At 37.5% G+C, this 27,565-nt stretch overlaps 3 protein-coding genes across 3 annotated transcripts; 1 reads left to right on the forward strand and 2 right to left on the reverse strand.

Annotated features, from left to right (window-relative positions):
- Positions 1-303: 303 nt before the first annotated feature.
- Positions 304-1,115, forward strand: LOC131309339 (uncharacterized mitochondrial protein AtMg00810-like). The gene is made up of 2 exons (XM_058336001.1): positions 304-386; positions 488-1,115. Exons 1-2 carry the CDS (start codon positions 304-306, stop codon positions 1,113-1,115), a joined length of 711 nt encoding a protein of 236 aa, XP_058191984.1.
- A 4,734-nt stretch (positions 1,116-5,849) lies between these two features.
- Positions 5,850-8,413, reverse strand: LOC131311568 (stemmadenine O-acetyltransferase-like). Its single transcript, XM_058339062.1, has 3 exons — positions 7,854-8,413; positions 6,787-7,299; positions 5,850-6,475 (listed from the first exon to the last, which is right to left on the reverse strand). Exons 1-3 carry the CDS (start codon positions 8,313-8,315, stop codon positions 6,104-6,106), a joined length of 1,347 nt encoding a protein of 448 aa, XP_058195045.1. The 5' UTR covers positions 8,316-8,413; the 3' UTR covers positions 5,850-6,103.
- Positions 8,414-13,319: 4,906 nt separating this feature from the next.
- On the reverse strand, positions 13,320-15,840 carry LOC131311569 (stemmadenine O-acetyltransferase-like). The gene is made up of 3 exons (XM_058339063.1): positions 15,297-15,840; positions 14,233-14,745; positions 13,320-13,917 (listed from the first exon to the last, which is right to left on the reverse strand). Exons 1-3 carry the CDS (start codon positions 15,756-15,758, stop codon positions 13,546-13,548), a joined length of 1,347 nt encoding a protein of 448 aa, XP_058195046.1. The 5' UTR covers positions 15,759-15,840; the 3' UTR covers positions 13,320-13,545.
- Between the last annotated feature and the right edge of the window lie 11,725 nt (positions 15,841-27,565).

The following is a 27,565-nucleotide window of genomic DNA, read 5'->3' on the forward strand; positions in this document are numbered from 1 at the left end:
GACAGACCAGCAAAAAGGCTGCACGATGATAGGACCCAAAAGTGGCAACACGTGACAGACCTCAAACGCGGCTGCACGTGAGGGGGCATGTTAAGAAATTGAATCCCACATTCCTTGGGAGTGGAATGGGTGATCACTTAATAACATCTGGGGACCTCTCCACTCATTGCCAAGGGTTCAATCAAATACCAGGAATTGATTTCATCGAGACATTTTCCCCGGTAATTAAGCCAGCAACCATTCGAATCGTTCTGACCATTGCTCTTTGCCGAAATTGGGATATACAACAAATGGATGTAAAAAATGCCTTCTTACATGGAAATATTTCTGAAGAAGTTTATATGGAGCAGCCCTCGGGATTTGTTGACTTACTCAAACCAAATCATGTATGCAAGTTACATCGAGCCCTCTATGGACTCCGCCAAGCACCAAGGGCATGGTTTGACAGATTTAGCTCATTTCTTCTTGCCAATGGATTCTTTTGCAGCTCCGCTGATTCTTCGCTCTTTATATGCCGTGGGTCTCATGGCATTGTACTCCTTCTCCTTTATGTAGATGATATCATTTTGACTGGGGATAACTCTGCTTATTTAAAAGACTTCATGTTGAAGTTGCATCAGGAATTTTCTATGAAGGACTTGGGGTATTTGCACTATTTCTTAGGCATTGAAGTGCATCAATTTCCAGGTGGACTCCTACTCAATCCAAAGAAGTATGCTGCCGAGCTTCTTGATCAAGCGCAAATGGGCAATTGTAAACCACTTTCGACGCCAATGGTTGCTAAACCTAGCCCTCCACCTAATGGTAACTCTCCTTTCCCCGATCCTCACCTATATCGCAGCATAGTTGGCGGACTTCAATACCTCACCTTTACAAGACCTGACTTGTCATTTAGCGTGAATTATGTTTGTCAATTTATGCATGCTCCCACAGAATTCCACTTCCAGTTGGTGAAAAGAATTCTTCGATATGTCCACGGCACTCTTGATCAAGGTCTACGTTTACTATCGTCTAAATCACTTGAGCTATATGCATTTTCGGATGCTGATCGACTGGGGTGGTTGTCCAACTACTCGACGGTCCACAACTGGATTTTGCACCTTCTTGGGTGCTAACTGTATTTCTTGGAGTGCCAAGAAACAACCCACGGTGGCACGATCGAGTACAGAGGCTGAATATCGCGCCCTTGCATCCACAGCAGCTGAAGTAACTTGGATCTCATACCTACTTCATGATATTGGTCAAACTATCCAACAACCAGCAACTCTATTTTGCGACAATATTTCAGCCTTACATCTAACCATCAATCCAGTGTTTCATGCTCGTACGAAGCACATTGAGATAGATTACCATTTTGTACATGAAAAGGTGGCACAAGGTTTGCTCATTACCCGTTTCGTCGCGTCAAGGCACCAAGTTGCTGATATACTAACCAAACCGCTCTCTCGTGCCTCTTTTCATGCTTTGCGTGTCAAACTAGGCCTTTGGCCATCTCCCCGGCCTAGTTTGAGGGGGAATATTGAAGGAATCAAATCAGAATCACAAGGTCCAAGGGATATGGAATGTGAGGCAATCAATTCACAGTCACAATATCAAAGGAATAAAGCATGTGACAAAATGTGCTAAAGGAATTGGAAGATCTGTTAAGCACTAATCATGTAGATTGTGAGAATATTGTGAGGCTGATTTACAGCTCTAGTATCAAGCACGTTTCCTTTTTCATAGGAGCCAGAGTCCATTCTTTTGTGTATTTAAGTTGTATATTGATTGAGTTATGTAATGTATCAAAAACATTCTCTCTGAAATAATACATTTTCAGAACTTCTTTATGTATATGTATACTACTGAAAATAGAAATGTAGTATATCAGTCACCATAATTCCAACGTCTGAAATTGACTAGAGCGAATAAATACTTCTGATACTAAGCAAGTTGAGATTGCATAGTCAAATTAAGCAATTCATGAGTATCAGATTTGCAATAGTGAAATTTCTGTTCTCACACAACATTCCGGCCATCCAAATAAAATCTTTAAAATTCGTAGAGTAGTGCATGCAATTATGCTTATTCCCAAAGAGAGAAATTTATTCACAGCTCAGCCGTGATCAAGTTCTTTATTGCAACAACCAATCGTGACCGTCTAAAAGTGTTCTGGATGGTCCGAATTTTAATAAAAAAAATTTCTGAAAAAGTTTTACTCTTTCCCAGAAAAGTTTCATTCGTGATTGGCTCCGTAAACAACTATAGAGCCGTTAAAAAGATTGTCATTCCCAAAATATGCATGGATATATATATGTATATATGCTGTACACAATGCCTTCTTACAAGTGAAAGTCTGAAACAAAGAAGAGAGAGATGGTTCAAATTGTTTTGCAAGAATTGCCAAGAAACTTTATTGCCAAACCCCCTTCCCCGCCCCCCCACCCCCCCCCCCCCCCCCCCCCCCCCCCCCAACCCAAAAAAAAAAAAAGAAAAGACGTGGATTCTGTGTAGTTCAATCACAGTTATTTATCTTCGCATTCAACTGTTCAAACTTTTAAAAAAATTATTATTTTTAAAAATCTCGACTGTTAAAAATATCATCCGACGGTTGCGATCACTTGGACAGCAATTTGGACTGCAAACAAGCCTGGTTCAAACAAAAAAAGCCGGTAATGTGGACGGCAGCGGGGAGGCTGCTCTTGCCTACCGTGCTTGCATTTTTGACCCGTATGGAATTAAATTTTCTGATCCAAAATTTTCCTTTGTAAATTGTAATCTCAGAGAAATTAAGAAAGAAAGAGAGAAGTTTCAAAAGTTGGCTTTCCCGATATATATAAACTAGTAGATGAGATTAATCCAGGGTGTGGATCTGACTATTAATTAGGCGAGGTAGGTACGTAAATATACAACTTGGTTGACTTATATGGATTAATTGGTCCCCAAGAATCCGGGCGGGGTGGCTATGGTCGGGTCAAAATGTACGTACTGTTCTTCAACCCGGAAATGCTAAATAAATCAATACGCGTTCAAACTTGTTATGACCATTTAACGAACAGAAAAGTATACACCGTCTATATATGATTGTCGGGGTTGGGGTGCCAATTTAGTTGAAATCAAGGACAGCCAGAATGGAGTGTCGGGAGGGGTTTGTGTCCCCTGCACAACCCCAAAGAATCTCTTTTAATTCAGGCTAATTTGAAAAAGTTCTATAAGATGAGACCCCTGCAAATCGCTTGCATGAAAATAAAATCTTAAAATAAATATGTATGTGTGGAAAAAGGAGGATGTCGGGTCCTGTAGCGTTGAAGAATCACTACAATGTGTAGCCTCCCCAAAAGGGCGTAGTTTTGGGGTAGAAAAAATGACAATTGAGTTTTATCAAAATGACGTTTCATTGAGTATAGTCACGACTCGCACTTGTTTCACTATATATCATTTGAAGTTATATATCATGCGAAGAGAGTACAAAAATTATATCAGCTATCACACACACACAAGAAGTATTTATTACATAAAGTTTACATCACCTGTAATATGCCTATTTAGATTTAGGATGGACCCCTGCTCTTGGACCCCGCAACTTTACTAGGTAGGTCGATTCCCAAATAGTCGTAAAGTGCTAGCTAATCAAATTGAATCAGGGTTTCAAAAACCCAATAATTAAGATATTCATGCATTAAACAATTGCTTAAGATTACTTCATTATCGATTGACGTATATCCGGTTCTGTGCACATGAATTTGTATCCTCGCAGTGCTCTAGATCTTAATTATCACCAAATCATTCGTAAAGTGCTAGCTAATCAAATTGAATCAAGGTTCAAAAACCCAGTAATTAAGACATTCGTGCATAAAATAATTACGGGAAAAAAACTGAAATAGTCCCTGTAGTTAAGTATTTGTGTCAATTTGGTCCCTGTAGTTGTAATTGGCTCGATTTACACTCTGTACTTTTCATTTTGTTTCAATTTGGTCCAAATACTAACTTCCGTTAGTCCGCCGTTAGTCTTTTAAACAACAAAATCATATGGCCCCCATTTTGGGGTTAAAATAGACTTGTTCGACTAAATAAGCCAACTGGCTTATTTTTTTATCCTTATTGAATTTTTTTTCGTATTTGTTAGTTTTTCGTCAATTTTTTTTGGGGTTATTGCATCATCATGACGAGAGGAATCTAAAAAGTAAAAAATTATTATCGAAATCCAATTTTTTTTGAATAAAGACGAAAAAATTGGCTTATTGGCTTACTTTTGTCTTTATTAAAAAAATTAGGTTTCGATCATAATTTTTTACTTTTTAGATTCCTCTTGTTATGACGATGCAATAATTTCCAAAAAAATGACGAAAAACTAACAAATACGAAAAAAATTTAAATAAGGACAAAAAAATAAGCCAGTTGGCTTATTTAGAATAGGGTTACTCATTCCCCTCTTGCCCTAACATACCTCTAAACCAAAACATAGCTCATTCTTGCATTCTCCATTGATAAAGAGGCACTTGGGAAGAAATTTGGTTATAATTTTCTACAAAAAGTGGCCATCGAATTCAGCATTTTCATGATCAGCCATGAGGCATCATAACCACTGATATTGTTTACATGTTCAACTTGTGGACAAATACTGAGATGCCTTATTGTTCTGCATAGTACTGAAAATGCATATAGAACTATGTCCAAAAGTCATATGATATAAATCCAAAAGTCACAACATCATAAATAACCATATCCAAAAGTCAGAATATTATATAAACTCAGTTCCAAATTTACCATGTCATAACCTAATACATAGACATAACAAACCACTCAACTATGTTACAATAAACCTAACTTAACAGCCCAAGTGGTTACAAAAAATAGTGCTCTGTCATTCCATTCATTTTCCTACACTTGGCCCATGCATTAATTCCTGACTAGGAATGTTGAAAAATAAACATAAGCCAATTTTTTCGTCTTTATTAAAAAAATGAATTTCGATAATAATTTTTTACTTTTTAAATTCTTATCGTCATGACGATTCAATAACCCCCAAAAAATTGACCAAAAACTAACAAATACGAAAAAAAATTGAATAAGGACAAAAAATAAGGAAGTTGGCTTATTTAGCCGAACGAGTCTATTTTAACCCCAAAAAAGGGGGCCATATGATTTTGCTATTTAAAGAACTAACGGTGGACTAACGGAAGTTAGTAATTGGACCGAATTGAAACAAAATGGAAAGTACAGAGTGTAAATTGACCCAATTATAACTACAGGGACCAAATTGACACAAACACTTAACTACAAGGACTATTAGAGTTTTTTTCCCAATAATTACTTACGATTACTTCATTATCCATCAACATATATCCGATTCCGTACACATGAATTTGTATCCTCGCATTGCTCTAGATCTTAACACCAAATCATGCGGTACGTTTAATTAATGCTTTTCAAAACACTATGATATAGATACTTCTCTTTAATTTTGGCATATTTTTTTTTTATAGGGGTTGTGTCTCATCCAGTTTGGGTTTCAACCAACCCGGTCCAGTTTAAGACTATTTTTGAGCCCTTTCCGAACCTACAAAAATAATCGAAACCGTTTATTTTTTAGAGCCTATCGAAAACATTGACCACGTCAAAAGTTATAATGATCAAACATCATTTAATAAGATTTTGAAATGCATTAAGTTTGTTAAAAAAAAAAGTGTATAACACTGGATTGTAATTCATTTGACACAATCATCTAAAGATCATTGCATTTCGATAGTTAGGCGGTAGCTGATTATAATTGGTTCCGCATTTGAAAATGCATGTCACACGAGGACAGAAATATCTAAGGGTGTAAATTAATACTGCATGGGTCAATAAATTTACATACAATATTGGACTAAACCAAATGCACAAAAATATTGATTAAAATGAAGCAATGCAAGTTTACATGATTGTTTCCTGTTGATTTCCGTCAACAAACTTATTCCAACACCCACCATAAAAATAAAAAAATAAAAAAGAAGAAGCTTCTATATACTTCAGAGAAGCTTCTATGTAAACAAGATTAAAAAAAAAAAAAAACACCAACTTTTATACTGATAAGACATAAAACCCTGTCTAGCTGACTTGTCATCCAAAACATGCATGGAGCCTAAAACCAGCTGCCGATTATAGCAGTCGGAGACGCCGGCGAAATGGATTCGAGAAACTCCGCGTCCGTTTCGAACTTGGCCATGTCCTCCCTCTTCAGGTTCACCCACGCCTCGATCCCGTCCCCCGTTCGGGTGTCCATGAACACAACGAGATTCTTGAAAGTCAGGCTCATGGAGCCGACCCACACCGGCTTTCCCCACCCGAAATCGGGTTCATACAGCGGGAACCTGCACAGGCTAGTGAAACTGAACGAGACCACCTCCCCCGTCGTGGTTTGTTTAGCCCTTTCTTTCACGAAGTTCAAGTGGCTGTTACCCTCTTGGAGCTTCGCAACGTAATCTCCGTTGATTTTCCTTATCGCGTCTCTAACCTGCAGGAACGAAGCTAGAATTTTAACTTACAAGAAACAGACGTAATCAAAATAAGAAGTATGGATTAATCGAATTCGTTAGCCTTTCATGGATTTCTGTTAGTCTTTTTGTCAGCTTTTTAATAATTTGAATTCGTCTCGAAAGAAGAAATCAAAAAATTAAAATATTATGACCAAAAACTGATGAAAATTCACTGAAACACAAAAACAAACCAAAACATGGCAAAAGTTTCGTTCTTTTTTTTTTATAGGCAAAAAGTTAATTCAAGAAAACTTGATAAACGGTACATCAAGTACAAACTCATTCTTACTTGGTTCACAACCCCGTTGCCATCTCCTTCACCCTCCATGGACGGTACCGCAATTGCAAGCCGGCTAATGTTTCCAAAATAACTCTCAGGCAACGGCGGATTGACCCGCGGCCGTAGGTTCACCGCATGAAGCAAGCTGTAGATTTTGTCCGCCTTTTTTTCACAGGCCTGAGTTGCAACCATAAACCTAGTCCAAATGAAAGCCGACAGCGCCTCTACCCGAGATGTCGGGCGTCTAGAAGAGTTGTAGTAGTTTCCCAGCTCTCCTCCCTCTGTGGTAGTGTTGTTTTTGCTGAATTTTTCTCTGAGAGTGGAGATCTTGGAGGCCGTGAACACGAACCTCTTTGTCACGATGTCGGACTTGGCGATTCCGGTGCTGGGTGTGAACCCGGTCGTGTCCATCGGAGGGAAGATGGTGGCGGACTCGAACTGCGGGACGGGGATGTTGGTGTCGCCGTGGGCGGTGGCGGCCCAGCCGTTGATAAACATGAACAAGGACAGGGCATCGGCTATCTGTTTCAAATTTAGACAGCAAGCATTTAGGTGCGTGCGTTATGCATTGATCAATAAATATGTGTTAGTAATAATGATAAGAATAAAAGAAATCGTTACAATAAACACCCAAAGAGGGATTACTTTTTTTTTTCCTCATATAAAAGAGTTAGAGTTCCATTTCTCCTTCTTTTCTAAAAAATATTCTACTGTCAAATATATCTTCTCTATATTATTTTTATCTAAGAATTCTAGAATTTGTGGTGTAGATATTAAGAGCCGACTCTAGTAGTCTTCTCTACTCTACTCGGTGAGAATAGAAGACGGTGTTCATATTCGTGTTCGTATTTGCGATTTGTGCTTGTAGAGCGGTTCTCGGTTCATAGATCTTTGGCAATATAATTCCACTGGGTTTCATTATTTAAGTGACTCTTAAGTGATTTACATGCTTTCTATAGAGTTAACAAGTTGAGTAACTCAAACCAATCTATCGACAGGAATATCATGACTCCTCATATAAGTACGTTGTCTAAACCTTTGAAACTCTATACTCCTATATAGTTTCCACCACTAACCTTGTGAGAAATGCCGACGGCAACCGCCATGCCACCACAGGCAAAGAAGGTGACCTGAATAACCAGGAGGAGGTCCCGAACATCGTCGAGTTCACACGGAAGGAACTGATTCATTTCACCGGGGATCGGGTCGGAAATCACCTCGGAAAGGCGGGATTTTGCCTCGGCTTCCACGTAGGGCACTCCCTCGTCGTTGCAGTCGACGTAAAGGTTGTCGACCATGCGCCCGGCGAGGGGGTAGAACCGGGTTAAGGCGTCTGAGAGGGACTTTTTAAGGTGGCTGGATTTCTCGGAGTTGTCGAGATTGTCATTTACGTCCCTCGGGTAAAAGAGAACCAGAGGCATGAACACCGGGGGAGCGATTTGGTCAAGAAATGAGAGTTGGTAGTGGCGGAGGTGGGATGGGGTGGCGGAGGAGGGCTTTATGGTAAATTTGTTGGTTACTTCAACATCAATCTTCATTCTCTCCTTACAAGAAAATATTAATCTCTCTCTCTCTCTCTCTAAGAAGAAGAAGAAGAATGTTTTCTTTGAGACTGGAAAGATGTACTAATGTTGATAAGGATAATGTAAGCTGAAGGAGGCTTTAAATAGAAACTCCTAGGAGCTATAAAAGTCAAATAATGCATAGATTGGTTAAAAGTCAAATAATGCATAGATTTGTTAAAAGTCAAATCGTCGGCATAGGTTGGACTCTCATAATTTTCGTAGGGGGAGTAGGTACGTATTGCTCAAGATGGCTCTAGGAGAATGTACATTTCATCTTTGTCAATGGAATTTGTAGTAGATCGAGAAAGAATCAAAATGACAAGTACCCTATGTACGGTCACTATTTTAGAGAAGAGTTTTGGGAAAGATTGTTCGGTGACCTCGGTGATGTTTTAATTCTCTCCACAATCACGCTTTTATTAGTTTGAGACTCACATGCATAAAACTCTCTAATATACATTCTTTCAATCACGATTCTATCACTAATATACACTCTTTCATTCACGATCCTATCACTGCTTGAGTTTTTTGCCTTTTCAAAACTAAAAATAAAAAATAGTTACAACGATTAAAAGATACATAAGTAATATTAGCGGTATCAGAACGGAAAAACCACTTGATAAATGAGCCAAATCGAGTGGACACGTTTTTAAATAGAAGATAACTTTTTATGATATAGTTGCCAACATTATAGATAGGGATATGATAAATGAGCCAAATCAGCTGAACAAGTGATTGATCAAGCTTGGTTTAAAATGTTAGCGACTTTAATTTTTTTTTTCTAGTTTAGCTTGCTTATAAAACAAGACGTTTTAAACAAGTTTTAATCGAGCTAAACACAAGCTGATATCGAGTAGCTTAAATTTTTTTTTTTACATGTAATGAGTTAAATGAGCCAAGTAGTAGCTTGTTCGAGCTTGGCTTGAAACCTTAATGAATTTCAAAAGAATATTCAAGCTTAGTTTATTTATTTACTTACGTACGTAATAAGTCGCTCTTGAACAAGTTTTTAACAAACGAATAAGAATTTCAATTCGAGTAGCTTGATTCGTTTAGTGGCCATAGTTACAGATTCCGATACAATCTCATGAGTAAAAGATCGAAGATCTCTCTCCTACATCGCGTAATCTTCATATTAATTTGTTTAGTTTGTTAAGACATTAACGACCCGCAAAATGAATATGCCCTGATTGTTCCCGGCTGGAATTAATCACCAAAAGTACTCTAGAACCTGGAATTTTCTCAGCTCATTCAACTTTTTATTTAATTTATTAGTTAAAGAAGCATTGTACGTAGTACTAATGTGTTAATGTCAAGGTTTGATTTTTTGAGTACAATACCGCGTTTGGTTGTTACCCACAAAACTTATCTAGTAGAGAAAGAAAGAAAAAGAGGGACAGAGTTTTATTTTAAATTTGCTTTTTTTAACGTCATGGATGAAATTAATGACGGAAGCAGTCCAGATCGATGTAGGGTGTTGGAAAAAAATTCCAATGTCGAGCAGGTACCATGTGGTCTCCGCTCGTGCATTCAAGCTGTCCATTGCGTGTTTCAGCGGCTCAGATTTGGAGATAGAAAAAGGAGAGAGAAAGTGTTGGATAAGAGGAGAGATAGGGTTTCAATCCGAGTCGTCCAAAAGTGTATCAAACGGCTCGAATGCGCCGAACAAGTGTCAGGTAGGATATACCCGCTCCGCATTGTAAAATCACGTGTTGACCTAGAAATGTACTCCACACGGTGTGGATTTGCATGTACTCCTCAATGATTTCTGCAACTTGCAAGTGAGAGACAAAATCAGTTCTGAAGATTCTTTTTATATCACATGCTAATTGCGGGCCACCGTATACCTAATTTATACGATCCCCAGGGGCCGGAATATGCAAACGCAAAATTGAGCTCCGAGGACGATAATTACGAGAGAGAGAGAGAGAGAGAGAGAGGGAGGAGAATCTGGACTGATGACGGGTTTTTTTTATTGTGTTATATTCATGACTTATTGAGTCGTTTAAGTTAATCTAATTCAAACTCAATTAACAAAGAAATAAATGGGTTAGATGTGTTGGACACATTCTAATGCAACTAATAAATGGGTTGAATGAGGTCTATTTTCTAGTGCGTGGGTTTGGATTCAATTTGTTACTCCTACTTGAAGGTAATGATTGTACAAAATTTTAGTAGTCCTATGGTTTACTTGAGATTCGACCTTAGATTTAGAAGAGCCATCCATCTCGACGACGACATAGTATATATGCCATGGTTGTGCATGGTATGATATCCAATTAAGTACTCATTCCGTCTCATTTTCTTTGTCCTTTTTTGAAGTTCGTGTCAATTTTCAATCGCTTATATCTTCTATTCTTTTGAATCTCCAAAAATATGCAGTATGAATCTTGTTTGATAGTTCTCGATTAGATCTATAATACAAAATTTTCAAAATAATGAAAAATATTATAAATTGAAACACATAAGTGTTTAAAGAACAGCACGAGTAACAAAAAAGGATAAAGAAAATGAGACAGAGCGAGCAACATAATAGTATACGGGGAATGCCAAATAGCCAAACCAGAAAATTTTCAACCTCTAATATTGAATTCCCAGCGAGTGTGCGACTTCGTCCCTGGTCATGCCTGTCTAGAATCTTCTTTCTTTTGAATGGCTAGAAAATTCCACTAATCCTTGAAATTCTTACAAAGAGAGTGAAATTGTATGGAATCTTCTTATCCTTCGCAATAGCGAGTATAGGAGGCACAACGTGTGAGTGGGATAATTAACTCATTTTTTTTGTTAGATCAAAGAGGTAGTAGTGGTTTGGATGCCTGTACGTTAGATGGCTACACTCCTTGTGGTTTTCTAATTCTTTGATAAAATGTTACTTCTAAATGAGTATCATGTGTATCTATGTTTCCTATCAATGAATCTATTATTATTATTTTGAAAAAAAAAAAAACACAAATATATGGAATAGGGAGAGTTTCAACTCTAAAACATTTCGCCTTTGTTCGGTTTCCTTTTTAACTTTTATTTTCATTTTTGTTTTCAATCATTATTCCTATCTCTTTCCAACCATAACCATATTTTCAATTATTACTTTAACTTTTTCTCTCTATATCTCTCCAATCATTACCCCTATCTCCCAATTATTATCTCTATTTCTCTCCATAATTAATACCCAAAACCAAAACCAAAACCAAAAATACAAACCAAACAAAGCCAGTCTTCTTTCCGAACTCTGAGACTTGTATTACAAAAAGTCTACCCTACCGCACCAATTCACCGCTCATACAAAACGGCACCATTTTGGTGCAAGGGCAAAGGCCCCACGCTTCCTTCCTTCCCTGTTTGGTGCCGAATAAATAAGCATGATTTTGTGAGGTCTATTTCGGATCTTACAAAGATAATTCAAACCATAAATTATTCTTAAAATATTTTTTATGGGTTCTTGTAAAAAATTAGCTCAATCCAATATGCGTAAAGACTTTTTCAACATTTATAGGGGCTCTACAAATTCTAAAACACCCTATGAATTCTAAAACAACCATTTTGCTATCGTATTGAGCTAATTTTTTTTGGAAAATCATAAAAGATTATTTAAAAATAATTAACTATTTGAATCATCTTTGCAAGATCTGTAATGGGTCCCACAAAAATCAATTAAAAAAATATGAAGCAGTATACTTGTAACGACCCGAATCCTCTATACCACAACCAAATATGAAACAAAATCGTATAATTTTCGCCACCAGCTCAATATAATATACACAACAAAATAATTATTGAAAAGCCATCCCCATGGACCCCATGCCCTTGACTCTGCAACATACCTCACTCTCTTCCTCTCATCATGTCCTTTATTTACTCGAGTAAGTCTACAGTTACCGATCGGGAAATCCCGATCGGAATCCCGACGTCCTGCTGGGCACGCTCCGGCCACTGGACGGCCGATCCGATCCGTCCAATAATTCTAAAAAAAAAAACCGAGTGGGCTACCGTGAGAATAAACGGCATCCGACATGTGTAAGTAGCCGATCCAAGCACTTCATTTTTGTGTTTGGATCGGCCAAAAACGGAGTGTTTGGATCGGCCAAAAAAGGAGTGTTTGGATCGGCCACTTACACACGTTGGATGCCATTTATTCTCGCGGTTGCCCACTCGGTTTTTTTTTCGAATTATTGGACGGATCGGATTGGCTATCCGGTGGCCGGAGAGTGTCCGGCGGGGCGACAGAATTCCGATCGGGATTTCCCGATCGATAACTGTAGACTTTCTGTATTTACTCCCTTCACGTGCACACACTCTCCCTCCCAACTGACACTTAAGCTAACCATGCAAAGATCACTTTTTCTTTTCTTTTTGGCAATCAAATAGTACTTATCACATGTAATCCTAATCCATATCAATTAAATAATTAAGCAACTCATTCCACTACGGTTATTACAGTATTTCCTATTTGGTACCCATTAAATGGATAGTGGCTTACGAATTCTGAAATAAATTCCCACCGATATTGGATTGAGTTAATTTTTTTCAAGAACGCATGCACAAAAAAATATTTTAAAAATAACTTGTAATTTGAATCATCTTTGTAGAAAATGAAATGAACTCCACAAAATGATCATGGCCATTTATTTGGCTCTAAATAGGGAAGGAAGCAAACAAACGGGGCCTTTGCCCTTGCACAAACCGGTACCGTTTTGTTTAAGCGGTTAGTGGAGCGATGAATTGGTGAGGTGGGGTAGTAGCGCTGCTTGTATTATACAATAGATACTTTCTAAAGTATTTGACCAAAATATCCAGCTATGACGGCTTTGAAGTTTAGTGATCGATAAAGTAAAAAAGAATCTTTTTTTTTTTTTTTAAAACGGCAATTTTTTTTTATTAATCTTTAAAAACAAGAACTTGGTCTGAACGATACATTTATATGATCAAAAGGTGTAAATATTGCACGGGTCAATAAATTTACATACATGTGAACTAAACCAAATACACAAAAATATTAATTAAAATGAAGTAATTCAAGTACATGATTGTTTCCAGTTGCTTTCCGTCAACAAACTTATTCACACCCCCACAAAAAAAAAAAATCTATACTGAAACCAGTTATTAAAACTAGATTAGAAAAACATAAAAAACAAAAAAACCATCCTATATGATAGAGACATAAAACCCTGTCTAGCTGACTTGCCATCCAAAATATGCATGGAGCCTAAAACCAGCTGCCGATTACAGCATTCGGAGACGTTGGCGAGATGGATTCGAGAAACTCCGCGTCCGTTTCGAACTTGGCCATGTCCTCCCTCTTCAGGTTCACCCACGCCTCGATCCCGTCCCCCGTTCGGGTGTCCATGAACACAACGAGATTCTTGAAAGTCAGGCTCATGGAGCCGACCCACACCGGCTTCCCCCACCCGAAATCGGGTTCGTACAGCGGGAACCTACACAGGCTTGTAAAACTGAACGAGACCACCTCCCCCGTCGTGGTTAGTTTAGCCCTTTCTTTCACGAAGCTCAAGTGGCTGTTACCCTCTTGAAGCTTCGTAATGTAATCTCCGTTGATTTTCCTTATCGCATCTCTAACCTGCAGAAACGAAGCTAGAATTTTAACTTACCGAAAACAAACGTAATCAAAATAAGAAGAAGTATGGATTAATTGAATTTGTTAGCCTTTCATGGATTCCTGTTAGTCTTTTTGTTAGCTTTTTAATAATTTGAATTCGTCTCGACAGGAGAAATCAAAAAATTAAAATATTATGACCAAAAGTGGATGAAAATTCACTGAAACTCAAAAATAAACCAAAACAGGGCAAAAGTTTCATTCTTTTTGTTTTTTGGATAGGCAAAAGGTTAATTCAAGAAAGCTTGACAAGCGGATCAAGTACAAATTCATTCTTACTTGGTTCACAACCCCGTTGCCATCTCCTTCACCCTCCATGGACGGTACTGCAATCGCGAGCCGGCTAATGTTTCCAAAATAACTCTCAGGCAACGGCGGATTGACCCGCGGCCGTAGGTTCACCGCATGAAGCAAGCTGTAGATTTTGTCCGCCTTTTTTTCACAGGCCTGAGTTGCAACCATAAACCTAGTCCAAATGAAAGCCGACAGCGCCTCTACCCGCGTCGTCGGGCGTCTAGAAGAGTTGTAGTAGTTTCCCAGCTCTCCTCCCTCTGTGGTAGTGTTGTTTTTGCTGAATTTTTCTCTGAGAGTGGAGATCTTGGAGGCCGTGAACACGAACCTCTTTGTCACGATGTCAGACTTGGCGATTCCGGTGCTGGGTGTGAACCCGGTCGTGTCCATCGGAGGGAAGATGGCGGCGGACTCGAACTGCGGGACGGGGATGTTGGTGTCGCCGTGGGCGGTGTCGGCCCAGCCGTTGATGAACATGAACAAGGACAAGGCATCGGCTATCTGTTTCAAATTTAGACAGCAACTATTTAGGTGCATGCGCGATGCATTGGTCAATAAATGTGTTAGTAATAATGATAAGAATTAAAAAATCGTTACAATACACACCCAAAGAGGGAATACTTTATTTTTTCTCCATGTGAAAGAGTTAGAGTTCTATTTTTCCTTCTCATCTACTTCATAAAAATTCTTTTGTCAAATATCTTCTCTCTAGGGTTTTTATTTAAGAACCGTAGGATTTGTGGTTTGGATATTAAGAGCTAACTCTAGTAGTCTACTTTTCTCGGCGAGATTAAAAGACGGTGTTTGTATTCGTGTTCAAGTTAATTTGTATTAATCGTGGTTTGTGCTTGTAGAGCAAATATCGGTTCATAGATCTTGGAAAACTTAAAGTATTCTGCTGCATTTCATTATGTAAGTTTTATGTGATTTACATGCTTTCGATAGAGTTAACAAGTTGCGTAACTCAAACCAATCTATCAACAAGAATATCATGACTCCTCATTTAAGTTGTCTACACTTTTGAAACCCTATGTATAGTTTCCACCACTAACCTTGTGAGAAATGCCGACGGCAACCGCCATGCCACCGCAGGCAAAGAAGGTGACCTGAATAACCAGGAGGAGGTCCCGAACATCGTCGAGTTCACACGGAAGGAACTGATTCATCTCACCGGGGATCGGGTCGGAAATCACCTCGGAAAGCCGGGATTTTGCCTCGGCTTCCACGTAGGGCACTCCCTCGTCGTTGCAGTCGACGTAAAGGTTGTCAACCATGCGCCCGGCAAGGGGGTAGAACCGGGTTAAGGCGTCGGAGAGGGACTTTTTCAGGTGGCTGGATTTCTCAGAGTTGTCAAGATTGTCATTTACGTCCCTCGGGTAAAAGAGAACCAGAGGCATGAACACCGGGGGAGCGATTTGGTCGAGAAATGAGAGTTGGTAGTGGCGGAGGTGGGATGGGGTGGCGGAGGAGGGCTTTATGGTAAATTTGTTGGTTACTTCAACATCAATCTTCATTCTTTCTTTACAAGAAAATATTAATCTCTCTCTCTCTCTCTAAGAATTAGAAGAATGTTTTCTTTGAGACTGGAAAGATGGTAAGGATAATGTGAGGTGAAGGAGGCTTTAAATAGAAACTCCTAGTAGGTAAAAGTCAATCATCCACAGATTGGTTTAAAAGTCAAATCATCCACTGAACTCTCATATTTTTCGTAGGGGGGATTAGGTAATTCTCACATCGATCAAAAATGACAAGCTAGTGTAGGTACGGTCACTGTTTGAGTAGACTTTTGGAAAAAATTGTTAAAGGTGTCGTTGGACACCTTTACGTGATGTTTTAACTCTCACCACAGTCACACTTTCGATCATAAGGCTCGTGACTAAATATACGGAATGAGTGATGCTGCCGAGCATTTTCTAGTTGAGCGGTCGATCCAATCATTCATTTTGGCAATCGATAACTCGGATCTGAATTGAGTATTGGACGATTCAAATTTGAATGCGTTTTGTATGCGCTCAGATTCGATCCGAGCTGTCCGTGTCGAGGTGAACGACCAGTTCGGCCGCTCTACACCCATTTTATAAGTAGATGCTCGACAACATCCCGGGATCCGATATGGCCCAAGTCTACCTGATAAATGATCCCTTGTTAGAGCATCTCCAATCCACCTCTATTTCTCCAAAATAGAGGATGGATGTGACACATTGAGGGGAGATTTTATAATTTATTCTCTTTTTTCTTCACTTTTTGTAATTTTTGGGAGAATTTTTGAAGGACCCACCGTCCTTTTTAGAGTTTGGTCCTCTAAAAGTAAATTTGGTCCTCTAAAAATGGAGGATCAAAAGTAAATTTGGAGTACAAAATTCCTCCAAAACTCTAAAAAGGACGATGGGTCCCTCAAAAATTCTCCCAAAAAGTATAAAAAGTGAACAAAAAATGGAATAAATTACAAAATCTCCCCTCAATATGTTACATCCATCCTCTATTTTGGATGGATTGGAGATGCTCTTAGAGAGTACAATTTAGAGGACATATATACTACGAATAATGAGTTTGGTGGATCTTTAAATTGGAGTCCATATGATAAAACACTTGAGTCTTTAACATACACTCTTTCGATCTCAATCCTATCACTGGTCGAGTATTTTTTTTAGCCAAAAAGAAATTTATTAATCCTTCAAATAATTACACCGATTAAAATGGACATGAGCAATATTAACGGCTTCATAACGAGAAAACCACTTAGTAATGAAATCAAGTGGACAAGCGTTTAAATAGACGATAAATTTTTATGATGTAGTTGCCAACATATAGATAGGAGTGATAAATGAGCCAAATCAACTGAACAGATGGTTGATCAAGCTTGATTTAAAATGTTAATGAGCTTATATTTTAGTTTAGCTTGTTTATAAGATAAGCCTATCTCAAACTTATTTGAATCGAGCTAAGCACAAGCTGATATTGAGTAGCTTAATTTTTTCGACACGTTATAATTTTCTTTTTACTCAAGATGTATTCTCTGTTGAGAGAACCAGTTTCAATTTTCTGTTGGATGTAATTTCCTTTTTTTGTTATTTTCCTTTTGTAATTTTCCTTGTTCTCATCTTCCTAATGAGGCTTGGATATGACTTTTAAAAACCCTTGATGTACCCTTTGTCGAGTTTTAATAAAATTTATTGTCGATAAAAAAAAAAAGTTAAATGAGCCAAGTAGTATCTTGTTTAAGCTTGGCTTGAAACCTTAAGTAGCTTCAAAAGAATATTCAAGCTTAGTTTATTTAAGTAACAAGCTGCTCTTGAACAATCTTTTAACGAACGAATTTGAGTTTGAACTCAAGTAGCTTGATTCGTTTAGTGGCCATAGTTATAGATTTTTATACAATCAGTAAAAGAAGATCTCTCCCCTATACTGCGTAATCTCCTTACATGTGGCTTAATTTGGTTAGTTCGTTTTTTTTTTCTCGGCAAATTTGTTTAGTTTGTTAATCACTGGTGGTGTTTGTTTTGGGGTCTCAAAAGTATTTCTGGGCACAGTCTTGAATAAATTTTTTCTATTGATCTCTTTTAACTCATTACTCTAAAAAATTTCTCTCAAAATTAACCCAAACCGAACCGAGTAGCAACCGGAATTTTCTCAGCTCATTCAACTTTGTATTTAACTTACGTATTAAAGAAGCATTGTAGCACTAATGTGATAATGTCAAGGTTTGATTTTTTTAGTTCAATACCGCGTTTGGTTGTTACCCACAAAACTTATCTAGTAGGAGTAGAAGAAAAAGAGGGATATAGTTTAATTTTAAATTTGGTTTTTAACGTCATGCATGAAATTAATGACGGAAGCAGGACGTAGGGTTTTGACCTAGAAATGTACACGGTGTGGATATGTACTCCTCAATGATTTCTGCAACTTGCAAGTTGAGACAAATCAGTTCTACGATTCTTTGTATATCGCAACTAATTGAGGGACGCCGTGAACTCGGGGACCTGGCAGGAGGAAGGTAGCATTGGTTCTGACCCCTATAAAACGGTGCCTGTGCCACAACGACATCGTTTTGTTGGGGTTAGTATCAATGCTGATCGTACCCTTCCTCTTCACAGCGTCCCTAAGTACGGACACCGAATGTCTTAATTAATTTCGAAGTCTTGAAGATAATGATTGTACAAAAAAATTTCAGTGGTCCTATAATAATACGTATTTGTCTTCCTTACATTTCGAAGAGTCATCTATCTCGATCACACCCCGTAGATATGCCATGCATGGTTGTGCATGGTACGAAAGTAGCATATGAGGGGAAAGTCAAATAGTCGATACCAAGTAATTTTTCAACCTCTAATATTGAGTCCAAAATTATGGTCCAAAATTCATGATAGACATGCGTATGACCTTATCTTTACATAACCAAATCCCTAACAAGACAATTAGACAAAGATGTCATTCTAGAATAATTTATTGAAAGCACAATAATTCATACTCATTCATTATTGGGGTGTCACGTCAATCGAAAGATCTCAAACACACTTATTCTTGGATTAGTACATGGGTGTTCGGGTCAGCTTGCGCACACTTCAAATTAATCTCTACAGCTCATTCCACAACCATTTACTTGTTTACGCGTGGGGGTGAAGTTGACTCGAGAATTGTTGGTAAGAAAAATCGAACATAAGACCTTAGAATTGAACAAACACCTAAGTTCAAACCAAAGACCACTTAATCAATCCATTGGGGTTCTTTACACGATAGTTGTGTATACAGATTATAGATTTTGATATATTTTGATCATCATTCCCAAAAGAAATTATTTTTAAATATTTTTATGATGTATATAATGGTCTCCTAAGTTATTAAATATTCTTTTATCCTCGTTTTACTTTTATAGATATTACCTCCAAGGCTCCAAAATCTCAACATCACTCCACTTGTTCTCATCTCGTACACTAATCTCAACTGAACTCAAAAAATAATTTTCACAATTTCTACTTATATAGTACGTATTAAAATAATTTCTTTAAAAAATGAACCTTCGTTAATTTTGTGTAACAAAAATTTTGCCTCCCGAAATTGGATTCCTAACTTTGTCCCTGGTCCCGCCTGTCTGGAACCTTCTTATCCGTCTCAATAGCGAGTACGGATTTCTTTAATTAATCACGCATAAATTAAGAATCATGCCAAAAACTATATTAATCACGGCCTCTTACCCTTTTTGTTTTTCTCAACGGCTACATAATGACTCCCACCGTAGTCCTCGTATACTAATAACTTTGTGAGAAAATCATCATGGAGATGACGATACCAAGCAATAAACCTAGAGGCGGCACAATGTTTACTCGTTTTTAATTATTCAGATGTCTAAGTTAGGTAACGCGCACTTGTACGGAACATATGTGAAAAATTGAGTTCTACATCGGATAAATAAAATATGGGTTAGATCTTAATGAACAATTGGATGACTCACCACATACAAGATTTAGCCTTTTAAATGAATATATGTCATTCAATATATGTTAAGTCATGTGATGTAGTTTGGACTACGTGAATACTTCCCAGCAGAATGGGCCCACGCGCGAACAGAGAATCTCAGGCGGATTGAACCCCCAATAATAATATCAAAGCAAATGGGTATATGCATGAGCTGTGAATCTGAGAAGCTCCGACGGAGGTTTTCTTTTGCGTGTCCTGCGGCAAAGGAAAAGGTGCAGGGCTACTGTGCTTGTTTTTGGGTTGTGATTTGGTGTGCCAAGCTTAGGAAGGTTGATGATCTTTTGGACGGCCTCACATCGGTTTGGTGGGCTTTGCACAGAGACTGTCGATGGAGCGGAAATCCCAAGTGACTCTCGATGGGGCAAGGATGCGGGCGGATGGGTATCGCCAATGGCATGGAGGCTCTCCATGGAGTTAGGTGGATGGCTCTCGATTGATGGAGTGGGTGCGGTGAAGTCTGGGGTAAAATAAGCGTTGGAGAGTAAAAAGATCATGGGTCAAGGGGGAGTCAAGTGAATCAGATCAAGGAGAAGATTGTTAGGAATAGTCATGTATGAAAGGTTGAGTCCCATATCGGATAAATAGCAAAAAGATTGGGTTGGACATTAAGTTACAATTGGATGACTCACTACTTACAAAGCTTGGTATTTTAAGTGGATATGAGTCATTTAATATAGATTGGGTTCATGTGATGTAATCTGGGCTCTGTGGATACTCCCAAGCGGATTGGGCCTACGGACAAACCGAAGAACCTAAGTCAGATCGGACTCTCAACGGCACTTCCAAACACGTAACGGAACTAAAATATCTAGAAATTGACCATTTATGATATTCCCTCCGTCCCAATTTGTTTGTCTAATTGTCGAAATTCGTGTCTTTCAAAAATATACTTATATCTTACATTTTATAATGTTTTTTATGATTTTGAAGATTTTGTATAATGAAACTAATTGAGATCTATCAAATAAGATTCATATTGCATATTAAAAACATTACGAATTAAAAATTATAGACAATTTTTTGAGAGGACAAACGCTCTTAAAAAGTCAAAAAGCGGACAAACAAACCGGGACGGAAAGAGTATTATAAAGTAATTAAAAAACTATCAAATTAGATTAATTGATTTGATAGTGGTGGCCGCGGCTTTCCATTGAAAAATCAGACAGCTCGCTGGGGATTCACTGTTACAGGATTTTACTAGCTTTTTTATCACTGCAAGTTTTCTTTTGAGTGTAAATCTATTGAACAAGATTCATATTGATAGAAAATTATTTGCGTAAATAAATAATTTTTTATCTTGAAATTACCTTTTTTTTAAAAAGTACTTTTTTGGAGGAAGCAAAACGGCCCTGTAGTAGTGGTCTGAGAGCCTGTACGTTAGATGGCTACACACCGTTGTGGTTTTCTAATTTTTTTAATTAAGGACGAATGTTACTTCTAAAATGATTATCATGTACATTATATAGTAGATACAGACTTAAATTGATATTAGATGCTGTTGTGCCCAAAGATATAAGTCTGATGAATTTGAGTGAACAAATGACCTTTGACAATGCTTACTGAAAAAATATAATTTATGTAACCGATCCAATTAATTGAGAGATAAGATTCGATTTGATTTGGTTTACAGATACAGACTATCTGACCAAAATCTCTATGACAGCTTTGTAGTTTAGTGATAAAAGTAAACAAGGAATGAAGGACTTGGTAAAATATACATGTACTGAGGTGTATCTATGTCTGAAAACACGGCATAATATGATATTTAATTAATAGTAATTATACAATTAATATTGTTTGAGAGGGAGGGAGAGTCATAAAATTCATGGAAGAAATCAATGGTTAGAATTTATAACGAGATAAAATTTAAAAATCGTCCTCCTTGGAGATGTAGGGTTCAAACCTTAGCAGCAATTGGTTTTGGTTTACTATTCCACCTTTTTTTTTTTTTTTTAATATGTTTACTATTCCACCTTTGAAATCTTGAAAAGTAGGAGTTGCCACTGACTGTAAGCGCTGAATTTAGCACCCAAAAAAAAATGCAGTTCCGTGGGGGCTCACGCAACCACTTTTCTATCCTTTCTGTCACATTTGAAGCATTTTTTAAAGAATTTTTTGAAAAATCTGCGAGGATGTAGAATGAGCACTTAGGGCCCCTTCGGACAAATAAGTCACAGTGGCTTATTTTTTGTCCTTATTCAAATTTTTTTCATATCACTTGGCTTATTGTCATTTTTTTGAGAATTATTGCATCCTCACGACAAGAGGGATCTAAAAAGTAAAAATTTTTGACCGAAATCTAATTTTTTTTGAATAAAGATGAAAAAATTGGCTTATTGATTTTTTTTTTTGTCTTTATTCAAAAAAAATTGGATTTCGGTCAAAAAATTTTACTTTTTAGATTCCTCTTGACGTGAGGATGCAATAATCCCAAAAAAAATGACAATAAGCCAAGTGATACGAAAAAAATTTGAATAAGGACAAAAAATAAACCAAAGTGACTTATTTGTCTGAACACCCCCTTAATCTTGTAAGTAATAGTCTCTCCGTCCCAAAAAAGATAATAATTTTTAAAATTCGTGTCATTTTTCGTTACTTATATCTTTTTATCTATAATGTTTTTCATGAGTTTGAAAACTCTGTATAATAGAACTAGTCAAGAATTATCAAACAAGATCTATATTGCATATTTTTTGAGATCTATATTAAAAGATATAAGAAATTAAAATTGACACAGATATCAAAAATTAACATTCAATTTGAAACGGAGGGAGTAATGATTATACAAGGTGAAAAAAGAGAGAGTTAAGTTTAAGGTATTATTGACCTTGTTTGATTTGCATTTTTGAAAGTTATTTTTGATGTAATAAGTGGCAATAAGTAGAGAGAGATAGAAAGAAAAATATATTAAAAAACTTATAGAGAGAAAAATGAGATGAGTTGAAATGTGAACTAAACAATGTAATTATCATTATTGTAAAGGGGGACAAGGAATGCAGCCCTATCAAATGAATTTTTTTTGGGCGCTGCTATTCGCAGCCCTCTATTTACTCCCATAGCCCGTTAAAAATTTTCAATTATACTCGACAGTTAGTTACCGAAATTGAGATATATTTTCAGCGTCCAATTACAGAAATATAATATTTTTTTCAACAGATGTTTACCGAAAATGCATGTTCGGCAGTTGTTTACCGAAAGTTGAACATATTTTCGACATGTAGTTACCGAAATATAATCTTGTTTTCAACAGCAATTTACCGAAATGTTATTTATGATTTTCAACAATCATTTACCGAAATTTAGTGGGCTACGGGAGCAAATAGAGGGCTACAAATAGCGGCGCCCTTTTTTTTTTCAAACGGAATTTCCTATCAAATGATTTGACATAGTTGAAATAGCCAAATGCGTGCTGTCGGTACCGACAGGAAGTGCACAAGTGAGTGAATGAGACCCACACAAATAATTCAAATTGTTCGTTAGTTATGTTTTTTTTTTTTCTTTTTGTTAGGCAAAAAGTTTATATAGAGAATCTTGCAAAAAGTACATCAAAATAAGATTGAATGAAAAAATTGTTTGAACCAAGCCAAAACTCCCAAACGGGCCAAGCCCCATATAATACTCATGGGCCTGACCCAAAAAGACCCAGCCCAAAACATGAGCTGGGCCAGCCACTGTCTAGTCACGCCCATTCGGTAGTCGTTGAAGTTTACCAAACGGCCGTCAAATTCAATTATTTATTAACCGGACTACAACTAAAGATTTGCATAGTATAGTGAGGAAGTCCGAGTCGATCCATAGGGAGCTCGAATATAGTTTGTTTGGATTGTAGATGTAAGGGTTTGTGGCGTTAAGGCGGCCAACTTTTAGTTTTCCTTTGAAAGGTAAGAAATACCCTTATGAAAAAGACTAGAAAATGAGTTTTAACTAAGAATTAAAGGCGACAAGGCAATGGAGTTACTAACGCCCATAACTTAAGCCATATAACAATTCTCAACGAAAACACGGTTGAATCGCACGGCATAGGCTATCAACCGGAAGATTTAGCTATGAAAATGGTTAGACATGATATAGAGTTTGAATAACAAGCTAAACACAAGGCGTGACATCGCTCCCTGAACCATGTGAGCGAGCACATGATCACCGGAGATTAACAACACCAAGACTTGTATTCAAACTAAATATCAAGGTCAAGAACGAGAAGCATGGTTTGGAAAGCGAGCAAGTTCTTTGGTTCTTTTGGCAAACACGAGTCGAGACATAGCTCACGGAACCATATGTGCAAGCATATGATCACCGGAGGTTAACATCGACAAGTTTTGTTACATAAAAGGCGAACCACGCACATTTACAAACCAAACCTCAAGTCTTAAGTTGAGAAAGGCAAGATTAACCAAAGTTACAAGGTATTATTCACCCATGGCCAAGCCTTATTGACTACTCACACATATTGAAAAGGCTAGAAATTATACTAGGAAATGAAAACATGATTAACCGATAAAAACAAAAATAAACTTGATATTAGTAAGAATCTAATCCGTACAAACAACTTTAATAAACGGGATATTAACAAACGAGAAAGACTTACAAGTGTTCTTGAAAGATTTAACTAAGAAAGCTTAGAAGACATTAATGGTGAAAGACTAACCTAAACTAACTACCTACATCTTTTTAAGAGAGAGAGAGAGAAGAGTATTTATACAACTCAGCATATTCTCTCCACAAAATATCCCTGAACTTGCCAAAAGTGGCAAGTATTCCATAAATGAAAAGTCCAAAAAGCAGTAAAAATATCTGCAGGAGACAAAAGTTATCAATACCATAGGCTAAGGTATCGATAACATCCTTGAAATGATCCCCCGGAGAAAATTGGTATCGATAACTCCAACAAAATGTTATCGATTCCCTCAGGTCTGGACAACTTGTGGACCAAAATGGAGCAAATGGTATCGATACCATTGAGGATGTTATCGATAACATTCTTCAAAACTGCAGATTTCAGGTTGGCTTCAGCTTCAGCAAACAGCTCCCAGCAACTTCACAGCTCCTCAGCATCTTATTTTCATTCTCTAAACTTAAGTAAATGTTACATTTTAAACATTTCTTTTACCTTTTCTTTCCTTTAATTTATTTAATGAAAATAAGAAAGTACACCACATTTGAAAACAATGGTATTACCAGAATTTCAAGATTCCATTTAAATCAAAATGTCAACCCCCCACTTTTAATGTAAAATGGAAAACTGCACAATTTCTGCAAGAGAAAATGGCTCAAAACATGACCTTGCTCTTCAAATAAGACTTTGTAACTTTGTAGTCACTCTTAGAAAAATTCAAAGATCAATTACCGCCATTTTTTATCTCGAAAATCGATACTTTTTCAGAAAGTCATTTTTCCATACTTAGACAGATTTTAAGGGGCCGACAGGGTCTTCGGGTACTTGGAAGCACTTGAGCCATCTATGGCGTTGAAATGCGCCTTATTTATACGAATTACCTGAAACACTAAAAACACACCTTACGTGCAGTATCAAATAAAAGCTAGATAAATGCAAGTTAAAACAACATAAAATGGGATTAGTCGCATCAAATATCTACAATATTGGGTGCTCATCACTGCCCTACACAGAAATTAGGGAAAATGACAATCAAGGATGTGTTTGATAATTAATACCTGTTAATGACATTTTTAGCATTAACAAATGTTCTTAACTTGCCCTTGACGGATATTAATTATCAAAACACATCATGGGCCGTCATTTTCCCCAGAAATCACAATCGCCATCGCAGCAAAACAGATCAGCTCCGCCGCCATAACGAGAAGCCCACCCCCACCCCTTGACCTGCCACAAAACCCCACCTCCACCACTCTACCAATGCTGCAAAACCACCACAACACCAGAAAAAACCAATAATCGACGGCGAGGAATAATGATATGAGAAGATGCGAACCCTAGGAGATAACGGACTCCATAAATGGTTGCCAAGACACCGCCACTTTGGATCTTGTAAACGACCAGGAGAACCCGTCACCTGAGCACTTCCAATATGTCACCCCGAAAGCACCACAACCCGCCGCCAAACCACCGGATCTCCACAGCTACAACCCAACACCCGCTGTACAGTCCACGAAGCTGTTAGGCCAAAGACCGAGATCGCTCAAGAGCAGATCCGGTTGGAAACCATGCTGCCATAACTCCGCCCGACACCGCCACCAACACCTAGCCGTTAGGACAACCAACTGCCCCCAGATCGATGTGGTAGCCGGCGGGTGGAACGACGACCCTGGGAGGAAAAACACCCGGGAGGCTGCCCCCAGATGTTCGTTATTTATGTTTGAAACATGTGTATTTAGGCCGTCAGTCTAGCTCATAATGTATCAGTGGAATTTATGTGCATTAGAAGGCTCTAAGCATATTTACGTTTAGAGTTTTGCGTTCTTATATCTGTATCTCTAGCATTGTTAAGTTCTTAATTAAAATATATCTGGATCTCAAAATTGTGAAGAAATTTGTAAAGAGAAGAAAATTAATGAATTTTCCTCCACAACCCTGCCTCTCTTTTTTTCTTCTTCTTCTTCTTCTTTTTTTTCTTTTGACAAAATCTTTCATAAATCCGAAATTCACATTCAACTTTTGACTAGGTTGATTTGATCACAACCCACTTAACATAATGATGGGGTGGAAGACCAACTTCATAGACTAAACCCTAAGCACAAGTTCGTGATCAACGTGCAGAAATGTGAAAGCTAAGATGGTGTTTGATAACTTTTTGTTTTCAGTTTTTGGTTTTTGTTTTTATTTTTATGAAAACTAATGAAGAAAACTTGTTTGGTAAGAAGTTTCTACTTTTTTGTTTTTCATAAACTTTTTGTAAACTATGGAAACTATTATAAAAATGTGTTTTTATCATTTTATTTTTGAAAAATACAAATATTACCAAACATATTTCTTGTTTTTGTTTTTATGAAAACATAAAACTGTTTCTACTTCTAATTTCTTAGAAGTAAAAAACTGAAAAAGTTACAAAACGCCCTCTAATCAGGTAGAAAAATACATTGCAAAAAATAAGAGAAAGCCAATTCAAACCTAGAATTGGTTGTCTGAATTTCCTCTCTTGCTTTTCACTCAGCACGTTGAACATGGTTATATGCACGTTGAACATGGTTTATATTCACGGTGAAATTCCCTCTGCCATAAGTAAAATTTACTCTTCTTTGGCTGATAAAGAAAAATAAGCAAGTCAAGAACTTGCTTTAGTATTCTAAGATTGTGAGCCTCCAAGATTTAGAAAGTGTGTACGAAGTGAGGCCAAGAAACCTCAAGGGGTTGGTCTGGTGGTCTTAGTTGGGGATTTAAAGGTTTATTTCCTGTTGAGGTTTCAGATTCGATTATTCTTTACCAACAAATTAATCTTAGAGCCATCTCACCTCATGTGTAAGTGTGTGAAACGGCTATGGGAAAGAGTGGTAGAGAATAGTCTGAGGCTAGTCTGGGACACCATGCATTACCAAAAAAAAAAAAAGGTGAGGTTGAGAATAATTTTTTTTTTTTTTTAATGAAGAAAGCCCACCCACAAAGACCCTGTTGTGCGGAGGGCCACCCAAGACTCTACTGCACCCAAAGAAATAAACAAACGTTAATTATGATTATCGAGTCGAAGAACAAAAAACAGAGTGCGAAGCAAAACAAAACCAACATGAGAGAAATCAAACAAAAGGAGACAGACACACACACACAACTTTTAGGCGATTCGGCTTTTTTTGGGTTGTAAACCTATTCCAGGGGCAGTCTCAATGACTTTCACTAACCAAGGAGGGATTTCCAAAGACCCAATATCGAGCCAAAGCC

The sequence above is a fragment of the Rhododendron vialii genome, chromosome 12a (genome assembly GCF_030253575.1).
Source record: "Rhododendron vialii isolate Sample 1 chromosome 12a, ASM3025357v1".
NCBI lineage: Eukaryota > Viridiplantae > Streptophyta > Magnoliopsida > Ericales > Ericaceae > Rhododendron > Rhododendron vialii.